General features: G+C 42.2%; 1 protein-coding gene and 4 non-coding genes across 5 annotated transcripts; all 5 read right to left on the bottom strand.

Moving 5' to 3' along the window:
* Positions 1 to 3052: 3052 nt before the first annotated feature.
* On the bottom strand, positions 3053 to 3125 carry TRNAK-CUU (transfer RNA lysine (anticodon CUU)). Its single transcript has one exon. It is a non-coding gene; the product is annotated as a tRNA-Lys (tRNA).
* A 1191-nt stretch (positions 3126 to 4316) lies between these two features.
* TRNAP-AGG (transfer RNA proline (anticodon AGG)) lies at positions 4317 to 4388 on the bottom strand. The gene has a single exon. It is a non-coding gene; the product is annotated as a tRNA-Pro (tRNA).
* A 1053-nt stretch (positions 4389 to 5441) lies between these two features.
* TRNAI-AAU (transfer RNA isoleucine (anticodon AAU)) lies at positions 5442 to 5515 on the bottom strand. Its single transcript has one exon. It is a non-coding gene; the product is annotated as a tRNA-Ile (tRNA).
* A 547-nt stretch (positions 5516 to 6062) lies between these two features.
* On the bottom strand, positions 6063 to 6134 carry TRNAA-CGC (transfer RNA alanine (anticodon CGC)). The gene has a single exon. It is a non-coding gene; the product is annotated as a tRNA-Ala (tRNA).
* A 5903-nt stretch (positions 6135 to 12037) lies between these two features.
* On the bottom strand, positions 12038 to 20741 carry HMGN4 (high mobility group nucleosomal binding domain 4). The gene is made up of 2 exons (XM_007973435.3): positions 20494 to 20741; positions 12038 to 13846 (listed from the first exon to the last, which is right to left on the bottom strand). The coding sequence occupies exon 2, from the start codon at positions 13764 to 13766 to the stop codon at positions 13494 to 13496; it is 273 nt and encodes a 90-aa protein (XP_007971626.1). The 5' UTR covers positions 13767 to 13846; positions 20494 to 20741; the 3' UTR covers positions 12038 to 13493.
* Positions 20742 to 20757: the final 16 nt, after the last annotated feature.

The following is a 20757-nucleotide window of genomic DNA, read 5'->3' as shown; positions in this document are numbered from 1 at the left end:
TTCGGGCACGCATTGTCGTTGATAACATCTTATCAGGAAACCGGGTTTGAGAGCAGACAACCTGTCTGATCAAAATTTATTAGGCGGGAATTTTCCTCCTCCTAATAAGCCTGGGAACGCCAAAGGAGACCGGGGCTTATTTCATGCCTTGGGCTTCGACCATAAAAGACGGCACGCTTCTAAAGGGGCCGTTTATAGACCTACCCTCAGGGCGCTTTCTCTTCTCAAGGATGTTCCTTGCTGAGAAAAATAATTCAGCGATATTTCTCCTATTTGCTTATGAAAGGAGAAATATAGCTCTGTTCCGTCCAGCTCACCAGCAGCCAGTTCAAAGTTACCTCTCTTGTTCCCTGAACATCGCTGTTATCCTGTTCTTTTTTTAAAGATGCCCAGGTTTCATATTGTTCAAACACACATGCTCTACAAACAATTTGTGCAGTTGACACAATCACAGGGTCCTGAGGCGACATTCATCCTCCTCAGTTTCCGAAGAAGATGACGGGATTAAGAGAGTAAAGTAAAGACAGGCAGAGGAAAACGCAAGGGTATTGATTGGGGAAGTGATAAGTGTCCATGAAATCGTCACAATTTATGTTCAGAGATTACAGTAAAGACAGGCGTAAGAGATTATAAAAGTATTAATCTGGGGAACTAATAAATGTCCATGAAATCTTCACAATTTATATTCTTAAGCCACGGCTTCAGCCAGCCTCTCCGTTCGGGGTCCCGGACTTCCCGCAACACTGTTACTCTTCTGTTCAGAACCTTCACAGACTTCCCATCTCTCAGTTAAATCTAAAGTCCTTAAAGCCCGGAAGGCTCCGTATCTTTTTGACTTCCTTCCCACTATTCTTCTCTCATACTGCTGCAGCCACACTGCCCCCCTGCTGTTTCTATAGTATACCAGACTGTGCTTTTGCCTTAGGCTCTACTTGATTCCTCTACTTAGAAACTTTCTTTTTTGAGTCTCACTCTGTCTCCCAGGCTGCAGTGCAGTGGTGAGATCTCCGCCCACTGCAACCTCCGCCTCCCGGGTTCAAGCGTTTCTCCTGCATCAGCCTCCTGAGTAACTGGGATTACAGGCACACACCACCACACCCGGCTAATTTTTGTATTTTTAGTAGATATGGGGTTTCACCGTGTTGGCCAGGCTGGTTTCTAACTCCTGATCTAAAGTGATCCGCCCACCTCGACCTCCCAAAGTGCTGGGATTACAGGCCTGAGCTACGCGCCCAGCTAGGAACTCTTTTATTTTTATTTATTATGTTTTATTTTTGAGACGGAGTTTCGCTCCTGTTGCCCAGGCTAGAGTGCAATGGCGCAATCTCGGCTCACCGCAACCTCCGCCTCCCAGGTTCAAGCGATTCTCCTGCCTCAGCCTCCCAAGTAGCTGGGATTACAGGCATGCGCCACTACACACGGCACATTTTTTTTTTTTTTTGTATTTTTAGTAGAGACGGAGTTTCGCCATGTTCGTCGGGCTGGTCTCCAACACCCGACCTCAGGTGATCTGCCTGCCTCAGCCTCCCAAAGTGCTGGGAATTATAGGCGTGAGCCACCGCGCCCGGCCTATTTTAATGTTTTTATTTTTATTTTTGAGACAGAGTTTCGCTCTTGTGGCCCAGGCTGGAGTGCAGTGGCGCCGTCTTGGCTCACCGCAACCTCCGCCTCCCGGGTTCAAGCCATTCTCCTGCCTCAGCGTCCAGAGTAGCTGGGATTACAGCCGTGCACCACCCGGCCCGGCTAATTTTTGTATTTTTAGTAGAGACGGGGTTCACTGTGTTGGTCAGGCTGGTCTGGAACTGTTGACCTCAAGTGATCCACCCGCCTCGGCCTCCCAAAGTGCTGAGATCACAGGCGTGAGCCACCACGCCGGTCCAGGAACTCTTTTTGATAAAATTTTTTGATCGTCTTTGCTCAAATGTCACCTCCATGAGGCCCAGCTCTACTACCCTAGCCAATACTGCAACATGCACCACAGCATTCCTAGCGCTTCCAATTACATTCTAACATCCTACGTAGCTGACTTTTTTTTCTTCTTACCTTTTTGTTACTTTTATACTTAATACTTATTGTTTGCCTCCCTCCATAGAATGTGAGGGGCAGAAATCTTAGTTTTGTTCACTCATGGATCTCAAACACCCAAAACAATGCCTAACACCTATGGTTCTCAATAAACGTGTGTAATGAATGAATGGATAAGTACCTTTCATTTATGTATGAAACATGTATTAATCAGAAGCTCATCCTTCTGGAGTTTCCCTGAACTGGGAATGGCAGGAAAACATGTAACATCAAGTTTCTCAACCCAAAAAGCTAATACCTTACATCTATTATAGAAACATGGTGGTGTTTTCCATAAGGCGTTGATTTCCTGTGGAATTCTAGACTGAACAGGCAGCCAACTTGCTATATGTATCATAAAATAAAAAAAGGACCTTATAAAACAATGGTTTCTAAACCATTGGAGATTCAGATCCTGTGAATCTGAGTTAGGGCCCAGGAATCTAAAATTTTAGAAGTGCCTCAGGTGATTCACATGTACAACCAGTCTGAGCTGGAGCATTTTCTTTATATTGCCCTGAGACCTGAAGAGATGAGAACTATGTTAGTGAAGTGAGAGGAAAGTATGTGGCTAACTGGGCTTTTGAAATCAACGAAGAGGTGTATGGTACGCTTTTTAAACTCATAGTCATGGATCCTTCTTCCTGCCTCATATACCTTTTTTGCTGGGATTTGTGCTTCAGAATCAGCCCAGGAACTTGTTAAATATACAAGAGCTCATGCCCTACCACCGACCTACATAACCTATGTTTAAGTATCTCTGGTTTTACAAAACCTCTAGGCTAGAGAAAAGTGTATCCACACCAGGGATAGCTGAGACTAAGTTCAGCTAGAATTTCAGAGAAGGCTGGAATATGTCAGTCAAGTCAGTAAGGCTAAAATGGTCACCACGATCACATTCTTTCAGAGTAGGTGAGCTTTAATAATGCCCTTTTTTTTGGACAGCAATGAGGAAACTGAAAACATTTGAGGACGAATTAAAACAAAGCGCCCAACGTGGGGCTCGAACCCACGACCCTGAGATTAAGAGTCTCATGCTCTACCGACTGAGCTAGCCGGGCTCTTGAATGGTTAGGTCTTCCCCAAAAGGCTAAGAGTATACATAACTTCTTTTGTACAATTGGGATTGTGGATTTTATGTTTATGTTGATTTTATAGGCAAGATGAAATGAAACTCAAAGGACGTAAACATTATCTGAATCATTAGTATGCATTCCACTCACTTTCTCTACATCTTCCCTCTTTTCCCCATTCTCACCAATTTGTGTTGATAGACCACAGAATGTTTCCAGAACCTAAAAGTCAGTGTCATTGGATGCTTACCAGAGTGACTCCTGCACTGGCACTCCCAAAACTCCAGACCCGGTTGCCAATGTGGCTCCAAGCATAGTCCCAAGGACCTTAGGTCTTCGAGCCCAAACAATATCTTGGACCCTCTCCGTGGTCCAGTGAGGCGTTCCTCTCTTGTTCTCATAACCCATCAATTTTTGCCCCTCCTGCCAAGCTATGTGGATATGGCCCTCAGGAAAATGTCTGCGGTGTTCTCTCACCTTTGCTGGACTCGTATGTTTTCTCATTTGTTGCCCTTCATAATCAAGGCACACACAGAAAATGGGGCAGGGTTGCAATTATATTTTAATATAAAGAATCTGACAACCACTACAATATAGGATTCAGTGATTTTTGTATGTTGTGTTTACCGCCAACCGCAAAAGTAGATTCAGCACAATAGATTAAAAAAAAATCTACTTAATGAGTATACCAACGGTACGCTCCAGGAGGAGCGAAAAAATGCTCCTTCTCAGAAGAAAGCAGAACCCTGATATGTATCACAAGGTAGTACTTGACGCTGTAGCAACGAGGAAAGTCGAAATAACTCAAAGGTTCCTAACACGTTGACTCTTAATCTTCCCATTTAAATCCATCTTTTGATGTAATGAATCAATAATAAGCAGCATTGAATTAAGATGTGGCCATTTTATTTCTAACATATTTCACATGAACACAATCGTGGAGTCGGAAGTTCTAGAAGATCCGGGAACGTTTGCCCTTGCAAAAGTCTCTGTAGAGCGGATGGAAAACTAAAGAGAAGCCAAAAAAAAAAAAAAGTCCTTAACTAGAGATCGCAACTCACTTGTTGGGTTTGAATGCATATCGATGCCACGATTACCGGCACTTCTAACTGGAAAGTTTTAACTTAGAAAGTAAGGTTTGGTGAAGGCAGCTAGATTAAAAAGCAAAAAACAGAATCTGGGCTCGTCCGGGATTTGAACCCGGGACCTCTCGCACCCTAAGCGAGAATCATACCCCTAGACCAACGAGCCACCTGAATATTACCCATTTTAAATATGTTTAATATTTACTATTTTTTAAAAAAATGTACGTGTAGTTATATGCAACTATAATTTATAATACCTTTAATTAACTTTATTTAAAAAATTATCAGGTCAACGAGACTCTCAGAATTTCCCCTCAATCCAATCCTAAGGACTGTTATCTCAAAGGGCCCTTGGCCCATCCTTTCTAAAAGAAACAACTGTGGCTTTTGTTTAAAACGCAGAAATCTGGGTTCCTTCTCAAATCTGAGTCAAAGTATCTGGAGGCGAGGCCCAATAAGTTTCGTTTTTGACAAGCGCTCGAGCTCACCCACAGGTATGGGGCTAACAAAGCCCACGTGGAGCTCGCGACTTGAGATCAGCATTTTCCGTAGAAAATAGTAAAACACGTGAAAATTCACTGGACAGGATATACAGCTTTGAGGTGGTAAATAAACAAAGGACGTTCGTTGTACAAGGAACGGGGGATATTTAACATCAAGAAGTGGACTGAACTGTTATTCCTGGAGTTGGCCAACCTGGACCAAAGGGTCCAGGTTGCTGATGTGGAAAAGGTAGATTTTTGGAAAGGGGCTTAGTCCTTTCTTGGGAAATCAAAGTAGCAAGAAAATGTTTCTCTCGGAATGGAATTTCTGTCTTGATGTGTGAGTGTTGAGCTTCCCAAGTAGGGATCCTTAACTGGGCAATCAGAGATAATGAACACTGCCTTCTCACACTTGCCCTGCATTTCAGTATCTGAAGATTTATCTGTTTTCAGACTATTTCAAGGACAGTGTTGGAGCACTAAACAAATTGGTGTCATTGTTTTGCCCTATATTGAATTCAAATCTCCTAAAATATCCTGCAGCTTTTCTGCTTCTCATGAGCAAACAATTTGAGCACCATGACTTAAGAAAACAGGACCTCTGAAGTTACTACCAATGTTTGGACTTCTGGCAAAGTGTTAGTTGTAGAGGTTAGCACAGCCTTTCTTGTAACAGTCCTCAAACAATTGGTTTTTCCTTATCTTTGTGTAAGTTACGTGATGGAAGAAAACAACCGTGGCCCGTACGGGGATCGAACCCGCGACCTTGGCGTTATTAGCACCACGCTCTAACCAACTGAGCTAACCGGCCACCTACGTCGCGAAGGTTTTAAAAACTGCATTAAGAATTTCATCAGTGTTTCGGAATGTTTTCGTTTTCCTTATTCCCCTACGGGAGAACGGTGCACTAGAGCTGTCAAATTCGCCCGTGCTGAGCTAGCTGAGATTCATCCTTCCCCCGATATTTGTCCTATTTTTATCATCCTATGACGCACAGGACTAACAATAGCCCGTCCTCCCTCCCCTTTCCGTGTTCTCAAGCCAAGATTATTTTTGCCCTAAAGGCAAACTATATACCACAAATAGGGCTCATTAATGGGTTCTGGGCAACTTTCCGGGTTGCTCCTCTTCTGTCATCTCTCCATTGGGCATGTTTTCCTGTGTTCTCAATTTGATTTGTTTCACATAGTTCAAAATAGCTCAAAGCAACCTTGTTCCCCGTACTCCATATACAGTTCTACACACAGTGGCTAAAAGAACGCCATAAAAAGTTAAAGAAGTGGAGGATACAAAATATGGTTATTTGACATTTTGAAATATACTTTCTAATAGTATTGGGCAGAAAGGATAAAAGGACTTGGAGATGCCGGGGATCGAACCCGGGGCCTCATACATGCGAAGCATGCGCTCTACCACTGAGCTACATCCCCATCCTTACAAGCCCACTCTTTGTGGCGCTCCCTAGTTGTTTGTAAGAGATTTCTGTTCCCTACCCTCGCGCGTTCGTCCTCCCATATCTGCCCCCGTCCCCGTCTCGGTCCCCAAATTCTAAGGTTTGCTAACTGCTGAAGTTAAATTCTCTTTTATTTGTCGAACAAAATCCTGAAATGGTTAATGGGGCAGCATCCATCAGTTTTCAAAGTGTGTAAAACCTTCCAGGCATCAGACACACTCAAATACTTAACCTACTGACCCAGGGATAGAACTATTGATAACTACCTGGAAATCTGAGAAGAAAAAGGAGAGTGAGGACGCTTCTTTACAAACTTCTTTAATTTCTTTTTCCTTTTTTCAAAGAAACCGAACACTGCAAACCAAGGCAGGTGAAACCAAGCACTGCTAAATCAAACAGTTTTCTCTATCCTTCGTCTCACATCAGCTTCCCTAAGTATGTCGCCGAAAAGGTGATTCAATTACTCCCCTTTACGTGCACCAGCGTCAGATCAGGCTACTTTTGAAAATGTTTTGTTTGGGCCCAAGTTTGGAGAGAGGATTTGAGATATTTATCTGGGAAGCCTCGGAACTGAAGGCGAGCATTCTGTTAGTCTTTGACTGGACTGAATTACATGAATACATATATATGCGTGTAGAAAGATAGGTAGATAGGTAGGTAGGTAGGTAGGTAGGTAGGTAGGTAGGTAGGTAGGTAGATAGATAGATAGATAGATAGATAGATAGATAGATAGATAGATAGATAGAATTTTGGGGGGGATGTTAGTATTAATTTGTAATATGGTTAGACCTCGGTCTTAAAACGGACCCTCGTTGTGGCTGTTTCTGTGCTGTCATTAGCAAGAATTTCTAAATTACCAGCACCTTATTAAAATCACAGCTGAACCTTCTAAAATCACGTTCTAGGTCAGATATATAGATTAATATACCAGGGTTGATGTGGTTTGGACATTCGAACCTTGGTAGCTCGGTCAGTATGGCCATGAACTTTTAATCTGAGGGCCCAGGTTTCAAATCCCTGTTCAGGTGTCGCTGTGTTTCTCCTTTTTTCTTTCCATTTCTTCATTTTTAACCCAATATGTACAGTATTCTTTCCTTATCAACGGGAGATATGTTCCAAGACACCCAGTGAATGCCTGAAACCTCGGATAGTACCATAGTATACTATGTTTTTTCGATCTGATAACCAGGATGAGTACTAAGTGATTAACGTGTGAGGAGAGCATACCCCGTGGATACTCTGGACAAAGTGATGATCCTCGGGCGAGTGGGAGATTTCATGACGCTACTGAGAAAGGGGAGTTATTTGAAACTTATGCATTTTTTATTTCTGGAAGTTTAATTTAATATTTTGGACCACGGTTGAAGGGGGTAACTGAGACAGCGGAAGGGAAACTACGGACAAGGCGAGAGAGGTTACTGCAGTTAAAGGGAGGAAGGTAAGGTCAAGTCACAGGCTGATATCCCCGAATAAATGAAGGACTCTTGAGCTGACCATAGATCTCATAACCTAGGAGCTGTTTAGAAAATAGATGGGCCTTTTGGAAAGGGAGCCTCAGTGCACAAAGTTTTTCATCTGGAATAGGAATAAAGTTGCAATAACAATGGTTACAAGTTGTTAAAGGTTAAACTCTTTCTTGAAAAGCAACAAAAATGCAAAGGCTCCCTGTTTTCTCCATTAGCGTGCTCCTTTCTGATCCCCTGTTTTGCTGAGCCCTGGGGCTGCCTAGGTAAACAGACGTGGTTCCTCACTCAGAACTTGGGCCTAGTGGCAGTAGCTTTCATGTTTTTGGTAGTGACCTACAATTTGAAGTTTAGTGTACATCGTCAGTCATACATAAGTAACAGAAACAAAAGTTGCATGAACTGTTCCTTTTACCAGACACTGCGTTCTGATTATTTCTGATTCTAGTCTATTCTAACTGAAATTTACGTATCTTTCACCTGCTAATACAATTGAAAGAGAAGTAACTGTGACTCTGTCACCAAGAAAAATCACATATTTCTGTATACAATATAAATACAGTTGTTACAAATACCCAAGACAACTGTTTCAAAATTACAGCAGTCATAAGACGGGTCTTGAAGTTTAATATTTAATGCCTTAATGAGAAGCACACATTACTCTGAAATTATTTTAATCGTTTGATAACTGTTTTGTAGTATAATTGGCTTTCTTTGAAATCCTGTGTATTTTTTTAATTTTTCAAAACTACAATTTTTGAAAAGGGCTCCATGGGCTTCCTGCTGGGGCCAGAGGTCTCCCTGGGAGCTAAAAGATGAATCCCCGCAGAAATTCGCCATTTTTGAGGAGACCACTGTCGGGTACCTGCCATCCCCTTCCGCAGCAACTCCACTAATGAGGACTAGGGGTTAGCTCTGGCTCCTGAGGCCGGAACAAGGTCTTTAAAGGTCTAAGGTGAAATTCCGGGTGGGAGCTCAGTCAAGCCTCCCCTACCCAACTGGGAATCAGTGAGCCAACCAGAGCCGGCCCCGCCAGGCGACACCAAGAGGCGCTGACCTCCCAGGCCTCGAGGGCATCGGAAGTGCGTCCCAGAGCGAGCGGCCAGAGGGGCGGGGCGTCGCGGCGCTTGGGCCGCGCTCTTGGGTACCCCAAGTAGGGCTCCTCCAGGCCATGTTGATGACCCAGGCTGAAAGCCATTGGAGAGTTTTGAGAGAAGCCGGAGGTATTTTTTTTTCTTTTTCTTTTTCTTTTTTGTTTTTTGAAACGGAGTCTCACTCTATCTCCCAGACCGGATGGAGTTCAGGGGAGCGATCACGGCTCACTGCAACCGAGGGAGGTACATTTTACCAGGAGCTCTGTCAGAGGCATTCGAACCAGAGCGACTCCATTTTGAGTGAGGGCTAGGAAAACGAGGCTGGAACTTTTGCTGGGCTGCATTCCCAAAAAGTCAGGCATTCCTAGCCTCTAGATATTTATGGTTAAGGAAACAAATTAATAATGTTTAGTAAACAGACCCAGACTTGGGAGTGTCCAGATGTCCCTACATCTGGAGAACAAAGGCATTCGAAATTTTGCTTTAAATATAATATTATCGGTTCTTACAAAATATAATAAGAAAATTAATCCTTTATCACAAACCCTTGTAGCAGAGCACATCTCCCCATATATATAAGTATTGTACCTAGGGTGGATGCGTTCCTCAGTGTTTCAGGAACACCCTACACTTATCTATGGAGTAGCTGTACTTTCACTACTTAACTTTCCTTTATTTATTTATTTGTTATTATTATTATACTTTAAGTTCTAGGGTACATGTGCATAACGTGCAGGTTTGTTACATATGTATACTTGTGCCATGTTGGTGTGCTGCACCCATCAACTCGTCATTTACATCAGGTATAACTCCCAATGCAATCAAACAAAATACTCTAGATCACTCAGGCTGATATATGTCTAAATTTATGTTTGTCTAAATGTAAAGTTTAATGAGAACAATGCTACTCAGCTCATAGGGTTTTCGAAATAAAATTATTCATATAAGTCACTGGGCAGTTGGGCAAACAACACTTAATAATTCTCTTTTATTATAGTCGGAAACCTGATATAATTTGGTTATTCATCTTAATTATTTTTTGATCCAACAATAATTTATTGAACATCTGTGTACCTAAGATGACAGCAAGAGGGGGAAAAAAGAATAAAAGTAAACATCTATGCACCATTCTCTTAACATCTTTGTAAACGTTATTGTTCTTACTAGAAGGCTTTTTCCCACTCCTTGCTTGACCAGCTCCTTTCTGTTTTCATTTTGTTGGTCATGTGTCAACATACTACAGGAAGTCTTCCCTAAGGCCTCTTCATGCTCTGGCATCGGGGTTTGGGTCTCTTGCTGTGTTATAACAGAGAGCACACTACTGTATGGTGACCTATCTCTCTATCCCATTCAACGTTTTGTTTTGTTTTGTTTTGTTTTTTTGAGATGGAGTTTCACTCTGTCACCCAGGCTGGAGTGCAGTGGCGCCATCTCGGCTCACTGCAACCTCCACCTCCCCGGGTCAAGCGATTCTCCTGTCTCAGCCTCCTGAGTAGCTGGGACTGCAGGGATGCGCCACCATGCCTGGCTAATATTTTGGTATTTGTAGTAGGAGACAGGGTTTCACTATGTTGGTCAGGCTGGTCTTGAACTCTTGACCTCAAATGATCTGCCTGCCTTGGCCTCCCAAAGTGCTGAGATTACAGGGGTGAGCCACTGCACCTGGCTCTCATTCAATTTTGAGCTGAGAACAGGGAATATTTCTTTTATCCTTGATCCTAATCTGTTGTCAGGCATAAAGTGCAGATAAGTGTTTGTTGTTTAACAAATAAAATGGAGTGGGAATAGTTGAGCAGATGAAGGATGGTAATACAGCATGACAAAGTAGAAATGCCAGCAATTCACTATTACAAAGGAAAAAAATGCTATTATGTAATTCCAATTTTACTATATATGCTACTTATTGGTTTTAGTAAGGGCTCCATATGGAGTGTCCTGGGCCTCAGTTTTGTGGAGTAATCGAATCATCTTTTTTCCTTCTGTTTTTCAGTGGTGATGTAAGATTCTGGGAAATATTAATTTTTTTTCAAATCTCCAACAGAGCTTTATGCATCAATATGCTAATTAGGTAAATTGCAATATTAGTCATTTCCATAAAGTATCTCTAATTCTTTTCAAAACCTTGCAAAATAGGTATTAGTTCTTGCTTTGCTAGGGGAAACTGTGGCTTAGAAAGGCTAAGCAATCATCCAAACTTGGCATTATTTACTGCCAACTCTCCCAGACCTCTTCATGGTTCCATACTAGGTACAAATCATCAACATGTTTTGCCTAGATTGCTGTGACAGCTTACAGTCTATTGCTCATGCAGCAGCCATACATATACACGCATATATGAAACACCTTAGACTGCCATTTCTTTGCTCAAAACTCTAAGGGCACTGGGCATGGTGGCTCATGCCTGTAATCCCAGCACTTTGGGAGGCCAAGGCGGGCTGTTCACTTGAGGCTAGGAGGTTGAGACCAGCCTGACCAATATGGCAAAAACCCATCTCTTCTAAAAATACAAATAATAACAATAAAAATAAAAACATTAGCCAGGCCTGGTGGTAGGTGCCTGTAATACCAGCTACTCGGGAGGCTGAGGCAGGAGAATCGGGGGCGGAGGTTGCAGTGAGCAGAGATCGTGTCACTGCACTCCAGCCTGGGTGACAGAGTGAGACTCCATTTCAAAAAATAAACAAACAAAAGAAACAAAAAAGAAGAGACGCGGCCGGGCATGGTCGCGCACGTCTGTAATCCCAGCACTTTGGGAAGCTGAGGCGGGTGGATCACCTGAGGTCAGGAGTTCGAAACCAGCATGGCCAACATGGTGAAACTCCGTCTCTACTAACTAAAAATACAAACATTAGTCGGGTGTGGTGGTGCATGCCTGCAGTCCCACGTATTTGGAAGGTGAGGCAGAAGAATCGCTTGAACCCGGGAGGCAGAGGTTGCGGCGAGCCGAGATCGCATCACTGCACTCCAGCCTGGGAGACAGAGTGAGGCTCTGGCTGGGAAAAAAAAAATAATAATAATAATAATAATAATTAAAAAAAAAGCCGACACCAACACCTAGACTACACTGAGCATTAGAAAAAGAAATTATAGGTATAAGGACTAAAAAGAAACAAAATTGTTTGTATACACAGAATATATGGTTGTCTATGTAAAAAACAAAAACCCCACAATATGCAGATACAAGAATGAAAGGTAGCAAGGTTGCTGGATACAAAAATTGAAATCAACATTAGCTAAAACCAGAAAATGTAATAACTAAAAATATGCCATAGAAAGTAGTGTTAAAAAGCATAAAGTTCCCAGGAAATATTAACAAGAAGACCTTTATGGAGAAAATTATAAACTTTATTGAAAGATATTTCAAAGGCCTAAGTAAATGGAGAGCTGAACCATATTCATGTATTGGAAGACAACATTGTAAAGATGACATGGCTTACCAGATTAATCTATAAATTCAATACAAATCCAATCAAAATTTCAATGTTCTTGGGTTTGTTTGATTTACAAGTTGTTGATCTAATTCTAGAAGTAATATGGAGGAACAGTTGGCTAAGAATAGCCAAGACACTCCAAGGAAGAAAAATTTTGTGGTGATATTGGAGACAGAGGTGAAATTGGCTAAAATTATGACAAAATGTGGAGGCATCTTGGTTTTTATCAGACCTTTTCCTAAAGTTGCAATAATCAGGACTGTATTGTACTGCTATAAGATTAGACACATTGATGTCAGTCAGAATAGAAACCATCAAAAGACCCACACACGTACACAAAAATTTAATTTATGAAAGAGGCAGTGTTACAAATCACTGGGGAAAGGATGAACTTTTCAGTAAATAGTGCAGAGACAACCACTTTGAAATATGAAAAATGTTAAATTGAATTTCTAACTCCTAATTTTCACAAAAATCAATTCAGGAGAGACTAAAGACAAATGTGAAAGGCAAAAGTATAAAATTTCTACAAGGCAGTAAAGAACATATTTATGACTTTGGGTAGGAAAGGATCTCCCCCCAAACCAACTTGTATTCAGCTTTATATGATACTTTTTAAAAACATTTACTTTCAGCAGGAAATAGGCAACAATCTATAACATTTTACAATTTCCAAACTCCCCTCCTCTAAAAGTCACTGTAAAAGTTAACAACATAGGTTGTTGCTGTTTTGAACAAGAAAGATTTTCAGAAAGGGTGGACACTTCACATGCCTGTATGAGCTTTTCACAGGCCCACTTCGACATGGAGGGAATAAAGTAAAACCAGCAGGATGGATCCACAAACTGAAAACAGGAATCTTGGCTCTTTTGAGTGACACCATCTCGATGTTATCAACAGAAAGCCTGAGTTTTGTTACCTAACACAGTTGATTTTAGGATTGCCAAGGCCACATCAAGACTCTTGGTGTAAGGAAGTCAAGTCTATGCTGATGGCATCAGGGAAAGAGGAGACACGAAGTTTTGGTTCCCCACACTGTAAGGCTTCTGTGCCAAAGTGGCTGACATGCGAATGTCAGAGAATCTCTCCTGGGAATCAAGGGAATCAAGAATAATCTTCAAACAGGACAGAAAATCCTATTTTCCCCTATTTCAATTCAGTTTCTGAGATACACCCTATTAGTGGTATTTGCCCTTTCCACAAAAGACAACAAGGAAGTGTCCTATGTGCTAACAACATAACTTAAAAAAGAGAGCCAAAATTCTACGGTTTTATAAAACTTGATTTAAAAAAATAGTATTTCAAACAGTAGAATCACTATAAGACAGAGCTATCAAAAATGTACATTTCACTTGGCATCCCCAGTGCCTTCTGCTTTCTGGGACTGGAGTGTAGAGGCATCTCGGTTTTTTGCAGGGTTGTTCCCATCCTTGCCAGCATCTGCTTTCCCCTTTCTCCCTTTGGGAAGCTTCTCTCCCTTCTTTGCAGAGGCCTTTTTAGGCCTGGGCTCTGGTTTTGGAGGAGCTGGTTTAGCAGATAACCGCGCTGATCTCCTCTGTGGCTCATCCTTCACCTTTGCTTTATCACCTTTGGCATCTCCTTTTGCCTTTCTCTTCGGCATGGTGGCAGCAGTGTTGGCAGGCGGCTTGAGCAGTCCTGGTGGGTGTTTCTGTCCTCCTCACACTGCTCCTGGAAAGATGTCTTTAACAAGACACAAAAAGTGTAAACCACAAAGGGAAAGACTGACCAATGTAAACATTAAAAATCAAATTTGACTATATTGTTAATAATTTGTGTATATCAAAAAAGACAGCACAGTAAAAGTAAAACAATAAGTTACCAGCTCGGCAAAGATATGTGTAACACATATAATGGACAAAATGTTAGAATCCTGAATACATAGAGCATTCCTACAGATCCATGAGAAAAGGACAAAATGAAAATTTTAAAACTATAGCAAAAAATGTTAACAAGTACTTCTTGGAAGCATGAGTGAGGAATAAGCACCTAAAAATAGATAAGAAGTACATATTAAAAGCATAAGACATAATATTTCATATCTATCAAATTGAAGAAAACCAAGTTGTCTGACAATATCAAGGACTCAACTGATAGGGAGCAATCAAAATGCTTATGTACTGCTGTGTGTGTATGCAAATTAGTGTATTTGCTTCAGGAAACAGTGGTTATTTGTAAAACACGCTGGAAACAGTGGTATTATGTAAAGCAATTTTATGTCTAGGTGTTTACTTAGAGGGATTCTTGGAGGTGTGGACAGGAGATCTCCACAAGAATGTTTCCAGCAACACTGTAATTTCAAAAACCTGTAAATCACCCAAATGTCCTTCAATAGTAGAAGGGATATATATATTTTGGTAGTATCTATAAAAGGGAATACTATTCAGCAGCAGAAACAAATACATTACAGCTAGGTTCAAAAACGAGGATCAATCTCAAGAATATAATGACGAACAAAAATAGCAAGTTGCAGAAGAATATGTACACTATAGATCCATTTACACATGTAAAACTATGACATGTTGAGGCCACAAACATATAGCAAAACTTAAAAAAAAAAAAAGGCATAAATAAAAATTGGCCAGTGGTTATCTCTTGGGAGTTGGGAAAGGGATGTGGTTGGAGAAGGCATGTAGGTTAGTCCAGAGATGGGGGATGTTGAGTTCTCTTCTTTAAGCTGTAGGGGAAGCACATGGGCGGAGTATTATCTGTCTTACACAGAAAAATTGTATGTGCCTGCTCAAGAATTAATAAAAATACTAAAAAATGTGGGTAGCCCAGAGCACAGATTGAGAGCCACACAGGTAGGAAATAGAAAAGAGTTTGAGTTTGGGTAATTAGGACTTAGGCCTAGGGCTGGCACTCACAGGCACTGTGTAACTTTTTTAAAGCTTTTGTCTATCATACCTTCTGCCCCACCCTTGAAAACATTTTCTGGGAAATTCTGTAACCTTGTGAGTGGCCCCATTCTACAATGTTATTATTATTTTTTTAATCTTGTCTCCAAATTGCTCCAGTTTTGAATTTTTTTGTTTTGTTTTGTTTTTTTAGATGGAGTCTCAGAGTCTCCCTCTGTCACCCAGGCTGGAGTACAGTGGTGTGATCTCATCTCACTGCAACCTCTGCCTCCCAGGTTCAAGCAGTTCTCCTGCCTCAGCCTCCCAGGTAACTGGGATTACAGATGCCCACCATCACACTCAGCTAATTTTTGTATTTTTATTAGAGATGGGGTTTCACCATGTTGGCCAGGCTGGTCTCAAACGCCTGACCTCAGGTGATCCACCTGAGAATTGCTTGAAACCGGGAGGCAGAGGTTGCAGTGAGCCGAGATCGTGCCACTGCACTCCAGCCTGGGGGATAGAGTGAGAGCCTGCCTCAAAAAATAAATAAATAAATAAAAAAGTAATGGTGCCACTGAGACATACAGTTCTACTGATCTAACTACACCTGACCTGCTCTCTTCTGAAGAAATCCTTGCCATTACATAAATTTATTGCTAATTTTTGTCCTTTTCCCTTTCTTTCAAATGCAACATTAAGGAATCATTTTAACAATTTTTAGGAAACAAAAGGAGCTACTCTTACAATGAAGGAACCAGTGAGAATCACTTGGTCTAATAGTAGGGTGACTTGATTTATACCTGTTGCCCTAGTATAATTATTCATAATGTTACCTTTTACTTTGAAAAGTGACCCAACTTGGGCAATGAATAATAAAAAAGGTTATCCCAAATATTCTGCATATATTTTTAGAGACCTTTATGTTACCAGAGAATGAGAGTGTTTAACCAAAGAGTGAGCTTTTGGCCTAGCACACATTTCCCTAAGAATGGATACCCCATACCATTCTCCTTCCATCTCACTTCAAAATTGTTTCTCAGCCCATTTCCTGGTGTGGGAATGCTCACACAATCTCTTTTCCTGGGTTCAGTTTTCTTCAAGTTAGATCCATTGCAGTCCATCCCAAGTAGGGGGGCCATTATCTCCACATGTCAAAGGCCAAAATACAGCAGGTGACAAAATAAAATCAGGAAAAATAGGCTACTGCCTGGATGCTGTATCTGAGTATATAAATAACGATTTAATTCTTGAAACTCACCTTTAGGAAGCTGATTAGGAGACCAGGTCACCGACTCTATAGAGAACTTACAAATGTAGGAGACAGATACACATATAATGAAAAGGGGCCAGAGAGATGGGTAAAAACTCTTACTATTTCCATAAAGGACAAGGAGGTTCGAAAAGGAAGGAGCTCTCACCACACAGTGGTTTTAACTTAGAAGAAATTATCTGAGGTGGCACGGAAGGGATTTTTAGGTAAATGAAACTCTTTTGTATGCTGCTGTAATGGCATATGTTATATAATGGTAGATGTTATCAATTTGACAAAACCCACAGAACTTCATACAGTGAGTGAACCCTGATGTAAACTATATATTTTAGTTAATAATAAGCTGTCAATACTAGTTAATCATTTGTAACAAATGTACCACACCAGTGCAAGTTGTTAATAACTTAGGAGAAACTGAGGTGGGGGAAAGGAAGTATGTGGGAACTCTCTGTTCAATTTTCTGTAAACCAAAACTTGCTCTAAAAAAAGGAAGTCTATTAATGTAAAAACAATACACATTTTAAGAGTTCAAAAAAATAATGTTAATGATAAAATATAAAAGTCATTACAAATACTCCTTCATGCATGTGGAAGAAATGAATATTAACTAGCAGATAAATCTTACTAGTAATTGTGTAACTTTTGGAAACAGAGAGAAATGACTTTCAGTGGTATCATCAGGGCAAGAAATTATCAAGACACATACTGAAGTTATTTTCCCAAGACATGGCAACAATTTAAAAAGTTTTAGAAATATAACAATTCCCCTTTGTTAAAATAACTCTTCCAATAACATTATATTAACAAACAACAGAGCAAGTTAGTGAAAGTTTTGAATCACTCCTCTTCATTGCACAGAACTGGACTGAAATTCTCATGAACGTTCTCAATTTAACTCCTCATTTAATGAGATTGCTGTAGGAGAGAAGGAACATCTGCTTCATCCTTCTTCCAATCCTTTTGTTAGCATGAAGACTTGCATTTTTATCATCAGAAAAAGATCATGATGTTTAAATTAACTGGCAGAAATAGCTTAAAAAGAAAAAACTAATAGTGAAATAAAAAGCAAAATAGGGTCTTATGGGTGGGCCCTAATTCGAATGACTGGTGTACTTATAGGAAGAGGAGATTAGGATACAGACAACATAGAGGAACACATCTAAGGACGTAGTGGGAGGCAGCCATCTGCAAGCCAAGGAGAGGCCTCAGAAGAAACCAAACCTGCCGACATCTTGATCTTGGACTTCTACCCTCCAGAAGTCAAAGAAAATTAATTTTTGTTGTTTAAGCCACCCAGCCTGTGGTACCTTGTTTTGGTAGCCCTAGCGGACTAACATAAGAGGGAACAGTGTAAGAATTTAGTGACTTTGGTAGAGCATGGTGGCTCATGCCTGTAATCCCAGAACTTTGGGAGGCCAAGGTGGGCAGATCACGAGGTCAGGAGTTCAAGACCAGCCTGGCCAACATGGTGAAACCCTGGCTCTACTAAAAAATACAAAACTTAGCCAGGGCTGGTGGTACGTGCCTGTAATCCCAGCTACTCAGGATGCTGAGGCAGGAGAATTGCTTGAACCTGGGAGGCAGAGGTTGCAGTGAGCCGAGACTGCACCATTGCACTCCAGCCTGGGCAATAGAGTGAGACTCTATTAAAAAATAAATAAATAAATAAATAAATAAATAATTTAGTGACTAGGGAAACATCTTGGATTAATTTGGGGGTCTCACCCAGCTCTCAAAATATATTTTTCCATGTTTTTTCTCTTTCATAGCAAGCAAATCCATGGACCAAAATGCCACCTCATTCAATACTCATTTTCACCTCATCCCTAGCAAACACAAGGCACATTTTAGCAGCATCTTTTTGCTCTTTCAATGGATACAGAACTGTGTTTCTGGGAGGTAGTTCTAACTTGGGTTTTAGCCTCAATCCCACCCCAAAATCAGAAGGCTCCCCTCTTCTTCCCTGCCTCTTACTTAAGGAAAGATCGTGTTTGGGGGTTGCAAGGAAGACGTGGAAGAAAGTTATGAACACCAAGCTTAGGAAGGAGAGAATAAAGGATATAATTAAAATACAATAAAAAATCACAGGCAATGCTGGGCGCAGTGGCTCACGCCTGCAATCCCAGCACTTTGGGAGGTGGAGGCAGGTGGATCACTTGAGGTCAGGAGTTCAAGACCAGCCTGGCCAACATGGTGAAACCCATCTCTACTAAAAATGCAAAAATTAGCTGGGTGTGGTGGCACATGCCTATAGTCCCAGCTACTTGGGAGGCTGAGGCAGGAGAATCACTTGAGCCCGGGAGGCGGAGGTTGCAGTGAGCCAAGATTGTGCCACTGCACTCCAGCCTGGGTGACAGAGCGAGACTCTGTCTCAATAAAAAATAAAAAATAAAAAGATTAACAGGCAAGATGCTGTGTGCTATAGAAGCAAGAGGTCACATGGTGTCAGTCACTCTCCAGGGCCTGTTTGTTCTTCATCTTCCGAAGTATTAGAGACGCAGCATGAGTTTCCATGGGAGTTAAGTGAGAGAGACTGGGAGATGCAGGGGTAGAAAGGAAAGATGAGAAAAGGCAGGGTGTCTAAAACGGTAGGTTTGCTGTTGCAGCTTGCCAGAATGCATCTGGTTTAAAGAGAAGGAATGAGCCATAAGCTCCCAAACAGTCACCCATCTGTAAAGGTTGGTTAGAGGCACACTCAGCTTCCAGGCTAAAGTATTCCTGCTAACTGGCATCAGAGAGAGATGAAGAGGATAAATTCTTGTCATCTCCCAGGACCCTGGAACCTCTGCCCCCTTTCAGGGCACCACAATAACTTGCTTATAGAAAGTGGATTTTAAATGAAAATGTATTAGACAGATTGCTATTGAGCACATGGCCAAGTTTATTGTCTTGCTAACCAAGATATTATCTTGCTAGCCAAGATGTTGTCTTGTTAAGGGAAACAGCAAGATGACAAAGAATGGACCTTTCAAGTCAACATCTATCCAAGCAGCCTGTTTAAGAAAATGGTAAAAAGAAAACAGCTCATTAAACATTGTCCTTTTCTTTATTTCTTTTTTTTTTTTTTTTTAAATTTTGCAGACCCACCAAAGAATGCAGCCCTTCTTTTGTCGTAGTCATAAAAATATCACATTCGGTCGGGCGCGGTGGCTCACGCCTGTTATCTCACTTTGGGAGGCCGAAGCAGGCGGATCACTTGAGTTCAGGAGTCTGAGACCAGCCTGGCCAATATGGTGAAACCCCCGTCTCTAACTAAAATACAAAAATTATCCGGACGTGGTATTGCACACCTGTAGTCCCAGCTGCTCAGGAGTCTGAGGCACAAAAATCGCTTGAACTCGGGAGGTAGAGGGAGGTGCAGGTTGCAGTGAGAGAGATCGCACCATTACACTCCAGCCTGGGAGATACAGTGAGACTCCGTCTCAAAAACAAACAAAAACAAACACATCGCATTCGTATCAGTCATTTGAGGGAACCTGGAGCAATGTGATCTAAGAGGCTAGGCTTGGCTAATCCCTAGAAAAAGTAGTAATACATCTAAGAAAGAAATCTCTCTGAGGGTACACCCCAGGCTGCCAGGTGGCACAACAAAACTTTCTCATAAAAGCGTTTGATTAATCCAATTAACTTGTAAGCAAGCCATGTGGCAGGCAGAGGTAAGAGGCCAAACACCAAGGCACAAGTCCTGATTCTAAACAAGTGCTGGTCCATTTCTTAAGCTTGGATCCATTTTTTCTTTGTGATGGGATAGCGAAAGGTCAAAGTGGAGGAAGACTCAGCCCTTGGGTGTCTCCTCAACGAGGGTTTCTCGAAGGTAAATTGGGGAGGAAAGGAGAGCCCACGGCAGGCCAGTCCAACCTGCCAGTCACCACCTCTTCGAGGCCACAGCCCTGCGGGAGCAATCCTTTCAAATCCCCTTCTTTCCTTCTTTTATTGGCCCAAGAGCGCCGATTAGGACTTCTCATCCCTGTCGGGCCTGCGGCTCTCTGTGACCCCACCTCTGGATTCAGCTTTTCCCAGGGATTCACACTCGGAGCTCAGGAGAGATGCTGCGATTACTCTGGAGACGGGAAGACAGGCGGGGCTGACGGGGCCCAAGGCCCTTAATCATGACCGGGGCCAGCTGGCAGGAGGGTTCTAAGTATATGGAGGGCGGCGGGACCCCCCCACCCCGCCCCTCATTTTCCCGGGTAGCGTACTAAAGTCTGTGAGGCACTTACCCGAGTCTCGTGGCCGTCCGAGGGGCACGGGAATCCCAGCTGAGGCCCTTGACGCGCCGGAGCCCTAGGCGTGGGCAGGGCCAGCACCAGCCCCAAGATAGAGAAGACGAGGGGAGCCCGGCACTGCCAGGAACAGGAAGGCGAAGGAAGGTGAGGATGCGCTTCCGGGGCTGCAGGCGGGGAGCCGCCCCGAGTTCAAGCCGGAGAGAGCCGGTTCTCCCCGTGGCGATACGTGTGTGAGCCTCTGAGGCCCGCCCTAAGCAC

This window comes from Chlorocebus sabaeus, chromosome 17 (assembly GCF_047675955.1).
Source record: "Chlorocebus sabaeus isolate Y175 chromosome 17, mChlSab1.0.hap1, whole genome shotgun sequence".
Classification (NCBI taxonomy): domain Eukaryota; kingdom Metazoa; phylum Chordata; class Mammalia; order Primates; family Cercopithecidae; genus Chlorocebus; species Chlorocebus sabaeus.
The sequence above is the reverse complement of the archived record's forward strand: the minus strand, read 5'-3'. Positions and strand labels throughout refer to the sequence as shown.